The 18,316-nt window shown below is 45.4% G+C and overlaps 1 protein-coding gene across 2 annotated transcripts in view; it reads left to right on the top strand.

The window, feature by feature from the left end:
• Nucleotides 1-17,663, top strand: part of STAB2 (stabilin 2) — an 88,237-nt gene extending 70,574 nt beyond the window's left edge. Inside the window, exons 56-69 of one of the 2 annotated variants that reach the window (XM_080558242.1) lie at nt 6-155; nt 2,704-2,808; nt 3,263-3,370; nt 4,018-4,211; nt 6,314-6,455; nt 6,820-6,953; nt 7,898-8,063; nt 8,287-8,393; nt 8,717-8,836; nt 9,735-9,893; nt 12,075-12,182; nt 14,340-14,468; nt 15,563-15,682; nt 16,345-17,662. In XM_080558242.1, the coding sequence (XP_080414368.1) occupies nt 6-155; nt 2,704-2,808; nt 3,263-3,370; nt 4,018-4,211; nt 6,314-6,455; nt 6,820-6,953; nt 7,898-8,063; nt 8,287-8,393; nt 8,717-8,836; nt 9,735-9,893; nt 12,075-12,182; nt 14,340-14,468; nt 15,563-15,682; nt 16,345-16,395 (1,793 nt within the window). In that variant the 3' untranslated portion in view covers nt 16,396-17,662. Of the gene's footprint in view, nt 1-5; nt 156-2,703; nt 2,809-3,262; nt 3,371-4,017; nt 4,212-6,313; nt 6,456-6,819; nt 6,954-7,897; nt 8,064-8,286; nt 8,394-8,716; nt 8,837-9,734; nt 9,894-12,074; nt 12,183-14,339; nt 14,469-15,562; nt 15,683-16,344 lie in introns of both variants that reach the window. The other variant, XM_080558243.1, reaches the window with a different exon arrangement.
• Nucleotides 17,664-18,316: the final 653 nt, after the last annotated feature.

The raw sequence follows: 18,316 nt of genomic DNA, 5'->3' as shown, positions 1-18,316 counted from the left end.
TTCAGCTTGCCCAGGGGGTCCAGAGACGCCATGCAATAACCACGGCTCCTGTGATGACGGATATGCTGGGACAGGAGAGTGCCGCTGCAACAGCGGCTTCAATGGGACTTCGTGTGAGCTGTGTCTACCAGGCAGATACGGCTCCAACTGCAGACGTGCGTTTAAGTTTCCTTTCCATACTGCTGCCCACCTCAAGCCTAAGCTATTTTGTCAGTGATGGGTTTTTAAGTAAACCAAAAAATGCTTCCTCCTTCCAATGCTACTGTTTCTCTTGAGCACTTCCTCACACAGAAGGATTGCTTGAGATCTCAGAATGGAGGAGGAGAAGGCAGTAGGAACAGAAGCTTTCCTTCACTTTCCCTATTTTTGCATGGTGTTTAAGTAATGTGAAATGGAGGCACAGTCACCAAGCATTTTCAACTACAGCACAGCCTTCTCTCACATCTCCATAAAGGGCATGGCAGCATTTTAGCAATACAGCTCCTTGAGGATTGCAGGAGGCCAAGGCCCTGCACTACTTTTGCAAAAGAAAAGATAAAAAGCACTGAGATGAAGGTAGTTTTTGTAGAGGGGCAGCAGCCAAGAAACTGCTCACATAATCCACTTTGCTGTGGTCTTAAACGTAGCTGAGTTGGAACCAGGATCAACATCACCCTTTGAACTCAAATATTTTCTCAACATAATACCTTCAGAGGGGAAGCTACCATCTTAACACTTCCATCGTTAACTGTGTACATCTGTAGAGCTCATGAAATGCATAGGGTCGGGGGGTTAGAGACTAGATACCTTTAGGTTGAAAGCAAGGTATCAGGCTTGGATACCAATGCTCAGGACTAAGTTTATCTCCAATTTTTCCATTTTACAGGACACCATAGCATAAATCCATTTAAGCTGATAGATACCATGATCAGTTTCAAACTAACAACAAAAAAAAAAAGTCTTATAACCCCTTCTTTTTAATGCATACTTACATCAACCAAAAACTAGGTAAATGGACTAAAAGAAAGTCAGAGCATGAAACTCCTTTTGAACAGGACCAAGTTTTCACAGAATGAGAATTTCACCAAATCCCACATCATTATACTCATTAAACAAGAACATTTGAGGAAGAGAGATGAGGCAAGAAAGGATGATACTTCATTATATTATAAAACAGAGAGTTATTAATAATTCTTCAAGAGGGACGCAGCATGAAAGTTATTACAGCACCAAAAGAGTGGGGGAAAGACATCACCTATGGATTAAAGTAACCCCTCATGCTTCAGCTACAGGGCACAAAGGCTAACGCCCCACATATGAAAGGAACAAAAGGAATGCAAAAACTTTAAGTCATGAAAATGTCTAAAACCTAAATACCATATTACAGGTAACTTATCTATACAGCAAAGTTCACTAACCTCATTATTTGGCTTCCTTAATCAGACAGACCTTCTCTCTTCCCACATACCTTACATCTCTCTGGCTAAAAGGCTTCCCCACAACTAGCAGGTGTTGCAAGTTAGGACAGGATCAAGCTGGGTCTTCATCACAACCATTAACTCCTTCCTGCTGTAGTTTTGTGAGATTTGCTACTCCTATCACTGTGCAGTTCAATACTCATTATCAGAGTCACATTGAACTAATGCCAATTATAAAATCGTAAGATCACAGGATAATTCAGGTTGCAAGGGATGTCAGAAGCTCTCCAGTCTAATCCATGCCCAAAGCAGGATCAGCTCTAAGCTCAGACAACGTAGTTCAGGGTAGATAGAATAGAACAGCATAGCATAGCATAGCATAGCATAGAATCAGTAAGGTTGGAAAAGGCCTCCAAGATCATCTAGCCCAACCAAACCCCCTCCACCCTCCACCACCAATGTCACCCACTAAGCCATGTCCCTAAGCACCACGTGCAAACTTTCCTTAAACACCCCCAGGGACGGTGACTCCACCACCTCCCTGGGCAACCTGTTCCAATGCCTGACTGCTCTTTCTGAGAATAAATATCTCCTAATTTCTAACCTAAACCTCCCCTGGTGCAACTTGAGACCATTCCCTCTGTCTAGTCCTATCACCTGCAAGAAGAGGCCAACCCCCAGCTCCCCACACCTTCCTTTCAGGTACCTGTAGAGAGCAATAAGGTCTGCCCTGAGCCTCCTCTTCTCCAGACTAAACAACCCCAGATCCCTCAGACACTCCTCACAGGACTTGTGTTCCTGGCACCTTCACCAGCTTCGTAGCCCTTCTCTGGACATGCTCCAGGGCCTCGATGTCCTTCCTGTAGTGAGGGGCCCAAAGCTGAACACAGTATTCGAGGTGTGGCCTCACCAGAGCTGAGTACAGGGGATGATCACCTCCCTGGTCCTGCTGGCTGCACTATTCCTGATACAAGACAGGATGCCGTTGGCCTTCTTGGCCACCTGGGCATACTGCTGGGTCGTTCATGTTCAGGCAACGCCCCCAGATCATTTTCCTCTGCACAGCTTTCCAGATCTTGTTAGGGCTTGCAAATCTCTGAGAATGGAGACAGTCCAGCTGCTCCAGGCAGTTAGGTCCACTGCATGCCTGGCCTCATGGTGAAAAACAGTGAGGTTAGACTTAGCTAAATTATTACTAGGTAATACTGTGTCTGAACTGACAGTCTAGGGGATGCTTCTCTAGGGAATTAGTTTCTCCTCTCCCAGTGGCAACTGTATAAATGATCTTTCTGCATTTCTTTTGCAGTCTGCGAATGCAAGAACAATGGGCAATGTGAGGAAGGATATTCAGGAACAGGACGATGTTTCTGTGAAACAGGATGGACTGGCCGGCTGTGTGAAACCAAGCTAGGTCTCTGCCTCACCTCCATGGACCCTGTCACTTGGAGCTCTGGGTTGATAGCACTCACAAGTCAACAGGGGGGTTGCATAGAGGAGAGTGAGAAAGTGCTAATAATATCAGAAGCTGTCAGTGGAGGCCAAGGGAGCTCCCAAGAGCACTGATTTGCAGAGAGAGGCCGTGTACATAACTGCTCCAGACTGTGAACGAGCATCTTCACATCCCTGCCTCCCCTTGCATGAAATAGGAATATGAGCACTCGCCTCCCATGTGGAGGTGCTTGGGGCTATGTGAGGGAAGGTATTATCCAAGAGCTAAGCAGTCATAAAAATTTTTCACAATGTCTAGTTAGCAAGACTGCTGTGAGGGCTTTCCTTTCTGCCCAAGGGCATTGGGCATTGTTCTGAAACAAGGGCATTGCTATATAAATACCATTTTCATATCTGCTGTTTTACCTTCCTCACAGCTCTGCTGCCAATGTGTTCCCCAAGCTGCTCCACCAACGCTGTCTGCATGGAGAACAACACGTGCCAATGCAAGCCGCTTTACGAAGGGGATGGGATCACATGCACGGGTGAGCTCACTCTCACATTCATGGCTGCTACAAAATGCGGGTTTACCATCCACCAGGAAATGTTGGTGGCTATCAAGCTGAAAAACTTCTGAAATGCTGTGAGTGAAACAAATTCAGGAGATGTACACACCAGTGCTTTCAGGGGCAGGTGGCTGGTTGCAGCAGGCTTCACCAAGCCCGAGTATGAGCAAGAACCGTGCTTCAGTCATGTTTTGGAGACAGCAGGGTTTTCAGCAGTATTGCACTTACAGGATTGTCTTTGCTGACTTTAGGCAAGGCAGTTCCTCGGTAGCATCGCTGCAGAAATAGTCACCTCTGAGCCAGGTGTCTCACATCCTCAAAGTCACCCTGGCCAGAGCAGAGTCCCCAAAAGGCAGGTCTCTCAAACTGCCAAGGGGCAGAGCAGAATCTCTGGGTGTTGGTGCCACATCTCCTAAAGCAAGTATGTCTGACAAGGGCTTCAAAGCCCTCAGGAACAGCAATTGCACAAGTTCAGGAGTGCCTCAGGACACCCAAACAGTATTTTTACCCAAACAGGTGTTCTAGTGTTTTTAGTGTACCTTAAAATATTTGGAGGTGTTTTGTCTTTGTGAAGAGCATCCTCTTTAAAGCAGACTTCACTGATGCACTTTCTTATCTCTGCACAGCTGCAGACCTTTGCAAACAAAACAACGGCGGGTGCCACAAGGCAGCCGAATGCACACAGCTCGGGGTGAAGGTCTTCTGCAGCTGTCAGAAGGGATACAAAGGAGATGGCTTTACATGCCTTCCTATAAACCCTTGTGCTGACGGGTTCAACGGAGGCTGCCATGAACATGCCATTTGCACCGTCACAGGACCTGTAAGTTGAATAATTTTAGTTTCCACAGGAAGTCTGGGGCACTTCTTACTGGTGCCAACAGAAGTCTTTTTTTCACCTGCACCATGCTCTGTACCTCTCAAAGACCCCTGTTTTCCAAAACAGTCTTTACATAACTCCAGCCTACTTTCCACATCGGCTTGGCATCCTTTCAGCTGAGGAATGAGAAAGAATTTGAAACCTTTGCTCTAAGGAAATAGGTGCTACAGCTGTGGTGGTTTTACTCCGGTGGGCAGCCGAGTTCCACCACGGCCGCTTTCTCACTCCCCCTCCTCAAAGGGAAAGGGGGAGAAAATAAGATGCAAAGGGCTCAAGGTTTGAGATAAGGATGGGGAGATCGCTCAACAGTTATTGTGACGGGCAAAACAGACTCAGCATAGGGAGATAGTAAGATTTATTGCTTTTTACTAACAAGCTAGAGAAGTGAGAAACAAAGGAAAGAAACCAAAAACACCTTCCCCCCATTCGCTCTCTTTAACCTCCTCCCCCTGAGTGGCACAGGGAAACAGGGGAATCGGGGTTGTGGTCAGTCTATAGCACTTTGTCTCCGCCGCTCCTTCTCGGTCACTCTCGTCCGCTGTGCTGTGGGGTCCCTCCCACGGGATGCAGTCCTTGCTGAATTGATCCGGCGTGGGCTGCCCACAGGCAGCAGCTCTTCAAGAACTGCTCCAGATATGGGTCTGTACCACGGGGTCCATCCCCCAGGAGCAAACTGCTCCAACCTGGATCCCCCACGGGCAGCAGTTCCTGCCAGGTCACCTGCTCCTGCGTGGTCTCCTCTCCACGGGCTGCAGGTCCGGCCCGGAATCTGCTCCGGCAGGGGTCCTCCACAGGCCGCAGCCTCCGTCGCTGCAGGTCCACCTGCTCCACCGTGGTCTCCTCCACGGGCTGCACCGTGGAATCCTGCTCCACCGTGGTACTCCATGGGCTGCAGGGGGACAGCCTGCTTCACCATGGTCCTGGCCACAGGCCGCAGGGGACTTCTGCTCTGGCGCCTGGAGCACCTCTCCCCCTCCTTCTTCACTGACCTTGGCGCCTGCAAGGCTGTTCCTCACTCCTCTCACTCTCCCAGCTGCTGTGTGGTGTGGCATTTTTTTTTTCCCTTTCTTAAATACGTTCTCACAGAGGCACAAACAACATTGCTTATTGGCTTGGCTCTGGTCAGCAGTGGGGCCCTTATCTAACATGGGGCAGCTTCTAGATCCTTCTCACAGAAGCCACCCCTATGGCCCCCTGCTACCAAAACCTTGCCACGTAAACCCACTACAACAGCAAATGTGACATTTTACATGTGCAATTTTTCTGTTCTCTTTTAGCTCTCCCTAATTGGTTATCCCTATTTGCAATAGGAGTTTGGTAGCATGAAATTGTAGGTATTTTGATTGCTAAATCTAGGAACAGCTGGGAGAATAACATCACTTGTTGGTTGACCAGACGCAACTTAGATAGCAATTGCAGCCACATGACACAGACTTCTTGGCATGCAAGGTCAAAGTTCTTCAGGAAAACTTGTGGCAGTGATTTGATCCAGTATTTGTCTTGGTGCTTTTGGGATCATCTGTCCGTTCTGTTTTGGTGATTTGTCTGATGCGTCTTCCAGGAACTATCTAGAAAAGCCTTGCTGCTAATCTGTTCCAGCTGTTAACCATCGCAATCCCTGGATGTCACCAACTCCTGCTTGGTTTATAGTTCTCCATGTATTACAATCAGTGGACTGCTAAACTCCTTTCATGCTTCCATGCCCAGTCATTTAAATATCATTTTGATTGGTGTGTCATCCATTTTTCTTAATTCCATGTCGTATAATTCTCTGATGCATTATTAGCTTTGCAGATGGAATTCTGCCTTGGTATTAATTTAGCAAAGCACCTAAGTACGTGCATAAATGTTTTGCTTAAAGGAGTAAATGTCAGTGTGACAATTTGCAGGCTGTTGAATCACGGCTGTTAGTAGCAACTTTTCTGTTTGCCCATTGCTGGCGACATCAAGTGACATTTTTCCAGCAGTTCAGAACGTCACTTGAAGTACCACTTTTATGTCAGTTAAATACTTGGCTTGGCCTTCTTCATTCTCTCTCCAACCAGGACAAACGCAAGTGCGACTGTAAAAATAACTACATCGGTGATGGGCTGAACTGTTCGGTGATGCAGCTTCCTCTCAACCGCTGCTTGCAAGACAACGGGCAGTGCCACCCTGACGCGGACTGTGCTGATCTCCACTTCCAAGGTGAGGATGGCGCACAGGGCATGCCATGGGACAGGGACATCCTCGTCCTTGTGCCACCGCGCCGGTGTCAGTGGATCTGGCCAGTATCCTTGTGTCTAGAAGCCCTCTCAGTCCTCTACCCATGTCCCCTGGAAACAATGAGATGTAAGCATGATTCAGCTTAGAACATGTGCATAAATACTTCACAATACTGGATTTATGAAGCAGCAGATGAAGGCATTCCAGATAGAAATATCACGCATGACCCCCGGTCTGTCCTAACTACGTTGCATAAAAGTCACAGGTATTCCCTACTGCGGAGTTGACTTTTAATCCAGAAATGGAAGCCCCACCAGGAAAAGTTGGTTCCTCTCTCTCTTTACAGATACCACCGTTGGAGTTTTCCATTTGCGGTCCCCACAAGGGCAGTACAAAATGACTTATGAGAAGGCAAAGGAGGCCTGCGCCAACGAGTCAGCCACCATCGCTACGTATAACCAGCTGCTGTACGCGCAGAAGGTGACGCAGCCTCAGTGTGGGAGGAGATTGCTGCCATGGACATAGCCACAGTGTAAACAGAGAGGAAGGAGCAAAGGAGCTGCTCGATGCTTATAAGCTTATTTCTCCCTCCTGTTTCTAACCCGCCCCCCTCCCCAGGATATGTTTGGCTGGGAGCAGTTTTTGGACTGGTTAGTGTGTTCATGCCGGCCCATATGACACTGAAAGTGATTCAGTTGCCAGATTCTTGTTTCTAATTTTCCAGATGGTGAAGTCAGGGTTTCATGAGGGTTTTAATTATTAGGTCTTCTTAAAGAAATGTACACTGCAGAGTTGTGCTGTGATTTTTATTTTATTTATTTATTTATTTATTTATTTATTTATTAATTTCTGGGGATCTTTTCTCCAACTGCTGTTAACATAACAGAGCTATTTCCACATTATTGTCTTTTTGTTGATGTCAGTGGGATGAACATCACACCTTGGGTTTGTAAATTTTGTTTTCAGAAGGGTGAGTCAGATTGACTGTGCCTTTCTAGCTCCTTCCCTGTGAAGGAAGGAAGGAAGGAAGGAAAGAAGGAAGGAAGGAAGGAAGGAAGGAAGGAAGGAAGGAAGGAAGGAAGGAAGGAAGGAAGGAAGGAAGGAAGGAAGGAAGGAAGGAAGGAAGGAAGGAAGGAAGGAAGGAACGGAGGGAGGGAGGGAGGGAGGGAGGGAGGGAGATGCTCACCATTTAGAGAGACCACAACCAGCCTCCTTCTGCAGCAGCAGAAGGCTGGAAGTCTCGGGAGCAGCAGAAGCTGGGCAGCCTGCAGATAGAGAACTTACTCAGATTCCCAAAAAGTGGGCTGGGAGGTCTGGTGCTGCTGGAGCACCACAGGGGGCTTTCCCTATCCACTGGCAGTGCCTGGACCCGCCACCCAATTCTTCCTTCTGTGCTTTCTCCCTTTTGGCCGTGCCGGCTGCAGGCGAAGTACCACCTGTGCGCTGCTGGCTGGCTGGACAGCGAACGGGTGGGGTATCCCACTGCCTTCTCCTCCCCAAACTGCGGTGCTGGGTATGTCGGCATCGTGGACTATGGGAGGAGAGTCAACCTGAGCGAAACCTGGGATGTCTTCTGCTACAGGGAGAAAGGTGAGAACGCCCTTCTTGGCATCACTCTGCAAAGGGGAGCAGCAGCAACAGTTTTGGTACCTTTGGTCAGCCACAGAACAAATAGATAACCCTGCAAGAAATTCTCTCTTTTTAATTAAAATAATAATAATAATAATCTGTTGCTGAACAAGTCAATTTTCAGGCACAGGGCACCTAGAAAAGGTTGCTGGCCCACACGGCTCTCTGTGTTTGTGCTTTCCAGAGGTGAACTGCACCTGCAAGCCAGGCTACGTGGGGGACGGCTCGTCCTGCAGCGGGAACTTGCTGCAAGTGCTGATGTCCTTCCCAACGCTGACAAACTTCTTGTCGGTACGGCCTGCAGCAGGCATGCGGCTCCGGTGGGGTGAGCAGAGCGGGTAACCAGGTTGTCTCAGCATTGGCTTCACTGTAGTGCACAGCAAATGCAGGTAACAGCAAGCAAAGTGGGATGGAGCAGTCTAAATCCACACCTGCTAAGTCAGGAATTAGTCGCCATGTCTTAATTTCTTGTTCCAAGTTTTGGGTTTCTAAAATACATTTGGAAATTAAATGCTTCTGCAGCTGTAGGTTATGAAGGACCCTGTGCACTGCTGCTGACGTGCACAGGAGCTCACGATTGCCCTCTACTAAAGCTGGATTTTGTTTCTGCCTAGAAAATCATGGCTTACTCCAACAGCTCTAGGAGAGGGAAAGCGTTCCTGCGGTACCTCACAGACCTGTCAGTGCACTCCACGCTCTTCGCTCCAAATGATAGCGGACTAAGGGAAAATCAGGTAAGGGTTGGTTTGTTTCTTTCAACTTCTTCATTTTAATAACACTTTTTGAATGGCCACCCTTATGGGTTTCTGCATCCCGATGCAATCTCAATTTAAAAAAATAATAATAATAATATGACATGACTTCCATGTAAACCGATATAGTTTAAACTTTGCATCTAGAAGAGGTGAGTTCACCATCTCTGCTTCTCTTCTGCAGTCAGGAGTACAAGGTTTCCGGGCATGTTTGAGTCACCACAGAGAGTTTTCCATCAGGGATCTTAATTACCCATCTGTAAAGGTGTCTGTCTGAGATGAAGTCTCCCCTGGCTTATTAATGTTAAGCACAGTTATTTGAAAAAACAGTGCACAGCTTTGGGATTTCTCACAAATGCATTAAAGGAAATTGCTCCTGGTTTCATTTCTATGCTTCTCCTTTTTAATTTCCTTCAGTCAAACATTGCCTCCAACAGCTGAGGTAGAACTCCAGCCATGGGGGGATGAGGCCAGGACTTCTCCAGCTGTCCCAGAGTGATAAGCCAGACAGGTGGAAGGCTGTGAATTAGTTAAAAGAATCACACAAGTGATTTCATTTCATATGGGTTTATGCTCTACCTTACAACTTCAAGCTATTTTAAGCATCTCCGAGGCTCATCATTTCAGGTCAACACACAGAAGAGTAAAAGCTTTTGTGCTAGTAGAACCAAGGTGTTGCCTCCTGCAGGTGGTGGTCAGAGGCCAGCAGGGCCAGAGGATCCATCCCACTGTTCACTTGCACGTTTCCCAATAGTCTCTGTCCCATATTGCACTGGCTGGAGCATTAATAGCAACAGAGAAAAGGATCATAAGCATGGGAGTAAATCCAGTGGATTAAATAGATTGATTCACGTTTCTTGCATTTCTCTTTTATTTTTAGACACTTACCGGGCGAGACATTGAGTATCATTTATCTAATGCCACAATCATGTTTTATGACGACTTGACCAATGGAACCACTCTTCTGACCCGCGCTGGGGAAAAACTCCTAATTACAAACACCAGGGGCCAGGAGTACCCAGCTTCCACCACTGAACAGGTATCTTTTTAATAAATCTCCCATCTTCACACTTTTTCCCTCTCATCCTGCACCCTCTAATCAGGTGACGCACTGATCTGGGGAGTACTCCTGGGGCAGGCAGGAGCTGGGACTTCTGATAGCAGCCGTCAAACTGCAAATTTACACGTTTGCAAGCAGCCAAGCTTCAGCCTGCACAACTGGAAGGAAGTAGCTCAGGCAGCCTGCAGGAATCGCAGCATGGGGATACAGGCTTGAGTCAACTCTTCTCTCAGATGGGCAGGATTAATGCAGAGGGCAGCGTGATAGCAGGAGCAATGGGAGCAGCAGCTTATCGTTACAGAAAGGTGTTGGCATTTGTAAAATTACTTGGTAATTTTCTGCTAGAGGGAGAAGACCTCAGCATGGCCTTCTTCAGAGCAAAAGCAGACAAGGCTATTGTATTGCTATTTCTTTTTTAACAAAAAATGCAAAAATCTACATCCTTTTTGTAAACGGAAAGTATCCTTTGATGTCTTTTGAGGAGTGGCTGAGGGAACTGGGGTTGTTTAGTCTGGAGAAGAGGAGGCTCAGGGCAGACCTTATTGCTCTCTACGGCTACCTGAAAGGAAGGTGTGCAGAGCTGGGGGTCGGCCTCTTCTCGCAGACAACCAGTGGTAGGACTAGAGGGAATGGCCTCAAGTTGCACCAGGGGAGGTTCAGGTTGGAAATGAGGAGACATTTCTTCTCAGAAAGAGCAGTCAGGCATTGGAACGGGTTGCCCAGGGAGGTGGTGGAGTCACCGTCCCTGGGGGTGTTCAAGGAAAGGTTGGACATGGTGCTTGGGGTCATGGTTAGTGGGTGACATTGGTGGTAGGGGCGTGGTTGGACCAGATGATCTTGGAGGCCTTTTCCAACCTTAATGATTCTGTTATCCTTTGAAAACACACCAACTTTTTTTTTTTTAATTATTGTTGAGAAAATATTCACTGCCCAAGCAAATGACCTCTGTAAGAGCAGCCCCTTGAGACTGAGGCTGAGACTCTGCTGCGGGTGATGTTGCAGAGCTGAATATGAAAAGAAGTAGCCCTGCTTCTTGTGGGCTTGCAGTCAGCATGTGCTCTAGAGGATGACACTTGATCCAAGGACTGCTGAGCACCCATCATTGCAGCTGGGGTGGGGATTTACACAGACACCAACAATAAGGAAAGAGGTGCTGCAGGAAGAGATGCACAAATGACAGATTTGCTGGCTTATTCCTTTTCTCGTTCCCCTTGTTTGGGAAAAAAATAAAAAATAAAATAAAACACTCCTTTAGCATGAGATTTATCATGCACTTGATTTATATTTGAGACCACCTTATACTGCAGACCCGGTAATCACATTAATGAAGTACACCCTCGTGAGAGATCAGGTGCACCAGCACAAGACTAACCCCTGTCTCTGTGTCCCTCTTTGACATGCTAGGAGCTCTTTCAGATCACTTTGATCTGATACCAGAGTTAGAAGAGTTTCTCCTTAAAAAATCCCCGGTGTTCCTTTACCTAATGTCTTCCAAAGCTGCCAGGGGAGACTCTGAGCCATTAGCGCAAGCCTTGCTCCTGCCCTCCAAAGTTGGTTGGAAACCTGTAGCTTTTCGTCCTCCCTGGAGGACCTGAGCAGGCCCCTTCTTCCATCTTAGTGAGCTGTGGAACAGGACCAAAGTCCTGCTCCCCCGTGCTAGGCCACCAAATAAACTGTGGGCTGCAGTTTCCAGTCAGTGCTGGCCCAGTTCCCAAATCAGCAACCTCTGTGCCAGGGCATCCTCAGCACAGAAGGCAGCTGTAACAGAAGCAGGCAGCTGGGCACTTCTCCTGCCTCTACACGTGTAACAGTACTCCTAATCTTGCCACCTGTACAAACATCTAAAACATAAATAAATTAAAATAAATTGAAAGAGAGAAAGAGAGAGAGAGAGAACGAAATAAAGAGAAAGAAATAGAGAAAGAGAAAGAAAAGCCTGAAGGCAATATACAGGCAAGGATGATGGCTACTTCATGCACAGGAGAACCATGACAAGCCTGGGATCATCTTAGGCTGGTGTCCAGTGAGGCAGCGGTGGAAGCCCACCAGTAACTTTTCTCAATATGTCAATAGCTGATGTGGGGAAATAAGCTCAAGCTTTGTTTCAGCCCCAGAGGCAGGAGGGAAAAGCTCAGCTCTCATTGTTCTCTGTCCTTGCAGAACGAGATCAGATATGTGGACGGAAGCGCTATTGTCGAGTGGGATATAATCGCTTCCAATGGGATAATCCATGTCATTTCAGAGCCTTTGAAGGCTCCGCCAGCACCTGTAAGTACATGGTGACTTGTTGGGTGGTAATAGGTGCCTGTGGCTCATATCATACCAAACTCAACACAGACATCCATATATTCCCAGTTTCCCTTCCATATATACAGTTTCAGTTTAAAGGGATACTTTGAAAGATTTGAAAGAAATTTAGAAAGTGAGAGTAAGGTATTAGTGAAGCTTGGTCTTCCCATATTTTATTTTTTCTTCAAATGAATCACTAAGACTTGTTTCCCAATCATCCAAGGTTCTACAAAACTCCATCTGAGTTGTTCTGAAAACACCTTTCAAGCTTCTAAGGAAAACATTTGACTCTTGACTTTGCACTCATTCCTATCCTAAACAACAAGATGCTTTGAAAACTCTGATTTTAGTTTTTTTTCATGCATGAATTCCTGCCATGTCTCTAGTTATCATGTCATCTCACCGCTTAGAAAGACCAGACAAAAAACAAGCAAACAAACAAATAAAAAATAAATAATAATAATAATAATAAAATAACAGTGCATGGCAAAAGAACAGCGCAGAAAGGGATGCAAAGGGATGCTGTCCCTCGAGAGCAGGCAATTCAAGCTAGCTGCTGCATTGCTTCAATCTGACGTTACAATGGTACAGGGCCCCATCCTGGGGATGTAGGAACATAATTCTCTTTATTTCACAACAGCAAAGCATGCTGCTTTGTATGAAAGGGAACATTTTCTCCACCCACAATGCAACCCGTATGTCTCACAGAAGTGAGACCTGTCACCCTTGGGAAAAGTGCATAGCAAGCATCTGCAGCTCTTTTTTTTCTTGCCACAAGATATTTGACTTAACAGAAAGGACTTGTGTTGAATCAGGGTAATCCATTCTGGTCCCTCTCTCCATGTGCTGGAAGGGTCTCACTCACATTTCTGGCATATCTATCCCAGCTCTGGTTTAGGCAGTGACTAACTGGCTGCCTCTTCAGTCCATGAAGTTAATTCTGTTCATACCCTATTTCTCACTTCCAGTTCGTTCAGAGAATCCCTTTCTCCTGATTGAAAATAGTAGGCAATTTCTGTCAGTCTATAGCAACATGATATTGCATTGTTTATTACTCCTTTCACATGCTAGAGGGCAACTAAACATTTTCTAATATTTAGCTGTCCATCTGCACCATGTAAATTACTTTGTTTTCTAAAAAAGAAATAAAGAGGGTGTATCAGTTAGGACAGTAATGTGATTACTTTTTGCCAGGGTAAGTTTAGTAATCTGTTTTCTAAGCAGGGGGACACAGAGCTAAGGTATCACTTGGAAAAGCCAGAGTAACTACCTATGAATCTCTTCCCCACTGCAGACCCCTCTTCCCTTCCAGGATTGCCAGCAAAGAGCACCATACTCTGGGGAGATCACATTCCAAGTGCCCTGCAATCTCTCAGGCAAAATTATCATCACACCAGCTCTGCCAGTCCCCTTCGTGACACCAGGCTCTATCAGGCCACAGAGCTGCAGAAGGCAAACCAAAGCCCTAGTGTGGAGGCATTTTTCCCATTTAGACTAAATCCAGAGGACACGTGAATTTCCTTCAGCTCTTCACCTACGTATTTATTAAGAAGTTATGTAGGAACATAGAGTCTATCCTGGAACATGCAAAGAGCTGCTTGAATTGGCACTTTACGTGCTTGACTGAAGAACGATCTCAACTTAAAGGCAATGAACATCTCGGAGCAGTTTGATTTGAGCCCTGGTAAGCATGGCTCAGAGGGTTGTCTGTCTGCCCACACAAAGCAGTGGAGAATGAGCCTGAACTCATAAAGAGACCTTTAGGGTTTACACTACAAGTTTTGAAAGCCACCTAAGGGACTTTGGTACCCACTTCTCTGCAGGCCAGGGTGGTTAGAGTTTCTGTGGCTACTTTCAAAAACGTGACTGGAAAAAGATGACTTAGACATGCCCTGCATGTTCAAAAACATAAACAAGATGAAGCTGCACGGGAGCCAATGTCCAGTGTAGACTACCTAAGAAAAGCTAGTTTGCAATTATTATCAGAAGGCCATATTAAACTGTCTTAGGGAATTACGTACCAGGAAACTACTGCAAAAGCAGTTTGTGAACTAAGGTGTAGCTCAAGGAGATGCTGCATGTGCTGGGTGCTGGAAGGTGACTACCCCGTAGCTCACCCTCTTTCTGTGCTTCCAGGTTCCTCTCCATGCCACTACCGGAACAGGGATCTTCTTTGGCATATGTCTGGTTATTGGAGTCATGGCCTTTATTGGATACTCGTACCTCAGATTCAGAAGGAAAAACACAGGCTTCCAGCACTTCAAGGTAAGAGGCAGAAAGGAGTGAAAAGCAGGGAGCCAGCACTTCCCCACACCCACCACATTTTCCAGAGTCACGGACTCCAATTTCTCCTTGTGCTTCATTAAGCCAGATGCATTCTAGATCACGTTTTTTTCACTCATGCTTGAACTGTTCAGACTAACACATGGAGAAGGTGGGGAAGGCTTACACATCTGCCTTCAGCACTAGCTCACTTTTGCCTGCTGCACCCCTCTGGGGTGTCCTACCAGGGCTCCAGCTCTCACTGACACTTCCAACACCAAGGACTGGCCAAAAGCTTACATCTGAACAGCACCAGAGCAGAACTCTTTGCTTCACCATAAAGGTCAGCTTCAGGGAAGCAGATAACTTTCAACCACTTGAACAAGTGAACTTGTTCTATTCTCTTCCCTTCCCCTCCATGGCACTGCTAATAGTTTTATGGTTCTGAGGGTTGAAACATTTGACAGGAAAAAGCCTGGATTTAAAGACAAGCAAATTGAAGGGCTTATCAGGATTGAGAAGTACAAATTTTTATACCGATGAACTCTCATGCCTGCTTTCACTCAACTAACCTAGCCTTACATAGTATCATGACAATGAAAACCAGGCACCAACAGCCAAGCTACTCAGAGAAGAGAAGGATGATAGTGTTACAACATACACCAGAATCCATCCAAAAGAAAGTCTACCTGGAAGGAACCAGAAATCTCCTCCTATTCTAGCTTCTGCATAATATAAGTTGTCTTCTAGAAACAAAACGGGAGCCATAAGCCAGGGCAAATGCTTGTAGTTCTATGTGGTAGTAATGAGAGCGCTCAGCCATGTCCCTTTCATGGTAGGCACAATGCCAGTGCAGTACTACTTCTCCCATTCCTTGGAGAATGACTTAAAAAGAAGGGAGGAAAAAGGTATCAGTGCTAAGTGATCCAAGATATTACAGCCAACCAGAACAGAGTTCATGCCTAGAGGCACAGATATAGATGATAAAGCAAGTTCATTCACAACACTGTGCTAGTCAGTGGGGAAACCTAAGTGCCCCACTTAATGCATGGAATGAGAAGGATGGATTTTAAGCAGGTTTGTGTGATTTTATGTAGTCAAAAGATGACACTGACAGAACATCACTGGACAAGTCCCAGCCTTCAAATATCACCAACCCCTCCTACGAAAGTTCTTCTGCACTGACTCCACCAGAACCTACGTATGATCTTTTCTCAGTAAGTGTACATTTTGATTTGAGACACATAACTAAGATCATGATAAGAAGAAATGACTTAATAAAGTGAAAATGTCCACTTGGGAAAAAAAAATGGGCGGGGGGGGGGGGTGGGAAATACCATTCAGGATCCTGGCTTTCTTATCTCAGCCCAGCTAGAAATGGCGTTGGCCCACTTGAAGCAAAAATGAGGCTATGGCCTACAGCTCCATCTCAAGTAATGACTCATGAGGGTGCGACCTACCTTCAAAGAGAGCTGAATTAAATTGGACTTCAAATGCTCCTAGATGCCAGTGATGCATCTACACAAACTTTAAAAAGCCTTTTGTCTTTCCTTCTCTTTGCCGTAAACGCAGCTGAGTTGCATGCTAGCAGTCTTTGACAGAGTGTGAAATGCAGCAGGAAGGGGGTGGGAAACAAGGGAAGGAAAGTCTGAATAAAACCAGAATGTAGAGATAGCCTCCGTGGTCCAATTCAGCAAGACTCCCATATACACAGAGAGTTTAAAGAACACAGTAAACCTTTCTGCATGCAGTAAAGAAACTTGTTTGGTGCAAAAGTAGCAGGTGCAAACTGCCATCTGTGTGGACAAATTGCCAAAAAGGGAAGTTCATTTGTTGCACGATGTTCAACTCTGATTTTCTTTTTCCTGCTCTCCTATAGGATTCAGATGACCAGCAGCTTGTAATAAGTGGACCGCATGATCAGAACTAAAGATGGAATTTGGCATTAGTCAATTGTAAAACACACTTCTATTTGCATTCACTGTGAAAAAAAGCAGCACCTAGAGCTTTCAAGGAATAAAATCTCATTAAAAATTAAAAAACAAAACAAAGAGTACAGCCTTGTTTAACATGCAGTCTGTAGGGTTTGCAAAGTTACCAACCTCAGAAGTGCTACTTCTGTCTCAGAAATATCGACCATGAGTGCTAAATGCAAAAGTGAGTCTTGATTCTTAAACCATCCAGAGACACTTCTCTATGACAAGCGTAAAACTTTCACTACTTCACTACTTCACTACTTTCATTCTTCTGTACACAATCAAAATCTTCAAGTCAAAAATCTTCTTCTGTACAGCCATTTAGTGAAATGGCCTCAAACACTCAGGGCTGCTAACTTGGCAAATATCCTAAATTTGCTATTACTCCAGCTCTGTGCCTTTGTTTTGGCTTGGTTGTAAATACATCCACCTAGAATAAAACAGAACATGTATGAAACCTGTATTTTTAAGCTGAGGGGATTTTTTTATTAGTATCCTTGTTTATAAGGATTTCAGAGAAGGAAATGCAAGCTTCCTGTCTGTCCCACTTGTCTGCTCTAAAGCTTTTGTCTTTCCTCCAGCTTTCCTGGGTTTTGTTTACATCTCATATCACTGTACAAAGGGAAATATTAAGTGTATCAGCTTTAGCAAGAAGTATAGGGTATATGAGGGTATTAAAATAGTAACCAATTTCTACTTGAGCCATTTTTGTGAAAAAGTAGATACTGAAGATGAACATAGCTTGCCATTTCATGACCGCATTCAGATTTTCAGGTCTGAAAGGAGCAGAAGCTATCTGTTTCTTCGCATACCACATTTGTGCCAAGCACATTAATGTTGCCTTTCAACCAATGCAGAGCAATAGCAGCTATCTGCACCTTACTATTAAATGTCGATCAGACCCTACTTTGATTGCTAGAAACCACAAAACGGCAAGAGAAGAAAGATTTTATTGCTGGCAGCAGCAATGTTCAGCTAAAACATACCTCCTGGTGTTTTCTGCATGGAAGGGGAGGGAGAGAAGATGGCCCTGCAGGAAAGCATCCATTGCCTCTTAGAACATCCCCAGGATGCCTCATATCAGAGCAAGCTATGCAGGCCAACCCAGGGTTGACAACGCAACTATCAAGGACAGCCAAGGGAATCTAAAGTGTAAATACGACCGAATGAAAGCCACAGATGGAAGTCATTTCCCTAACTCCTCTTCATGCCCCGACACATTCCTTCTTGATTTTCTCTAGAGACAGTAAAAAAAAATTTTAGAATGGACACGCACCCTTACATGCACACGTTTGGGGGAGCTTTCCCCAGAGTTTTGCAACAATACAATTCCTGTTCTTTCCTTCATAATGCTTCCATAATTTTTTTTTTATGCCATGTTGTTTCAAGAAGTCATGCAACATAAACAAGATTCTACATGAGCTGCCTGCTGTCACATAGCTTTGTACGGAAGTTTGATGGGTTTGTAAGTTGAGAGGGAGGAAAAATCATCTTGAAACAAAATGGGCAGTATGCAGGTAATATCATCCAACCCAATCAGACTGTTCCTGGTTAACACAGGAAAATTAGACAAACAAACTGACTTCTAGCCAGCTTTCAAAGAAGAAACACAAGAGCTATAACCAAAACATTAGCAAATGCAATAATGCAGAACTGAAGAACAACACTCTTAATTGCTGGTAGTGACATGAAGAATGTACAGTGGGTTTTGTTTTATTTTAAACAGTGCATTGAGATCTGTAGAGCATGAAAGGTGCTACGTATATGTAACACCAAGTTCAGTTCTAGCTGAGCATGAGGATAAAAAAAGAAGGCAAATTAGGGACATTTCTATCCCCAAATTTCAGCTGACAGAACAGCCTGCATCGTCGAGTT

Source organism: Anser brachyrhynchus, assembly GCF_964034855.1.
Source record: "Anser brachyrhynchus genome assembly, chromosome: 1".
Lineage (NCBI taxonomy): Eukaryota > Metazoa > Chordata > Aves > Anseriformes > Anatidae > Anser > Anser brachyrhynchus.
Note: the sequence above shows the minus strand (reverse complement) of the source record. Positions and strands in the feature narration are given on the sequence as shown.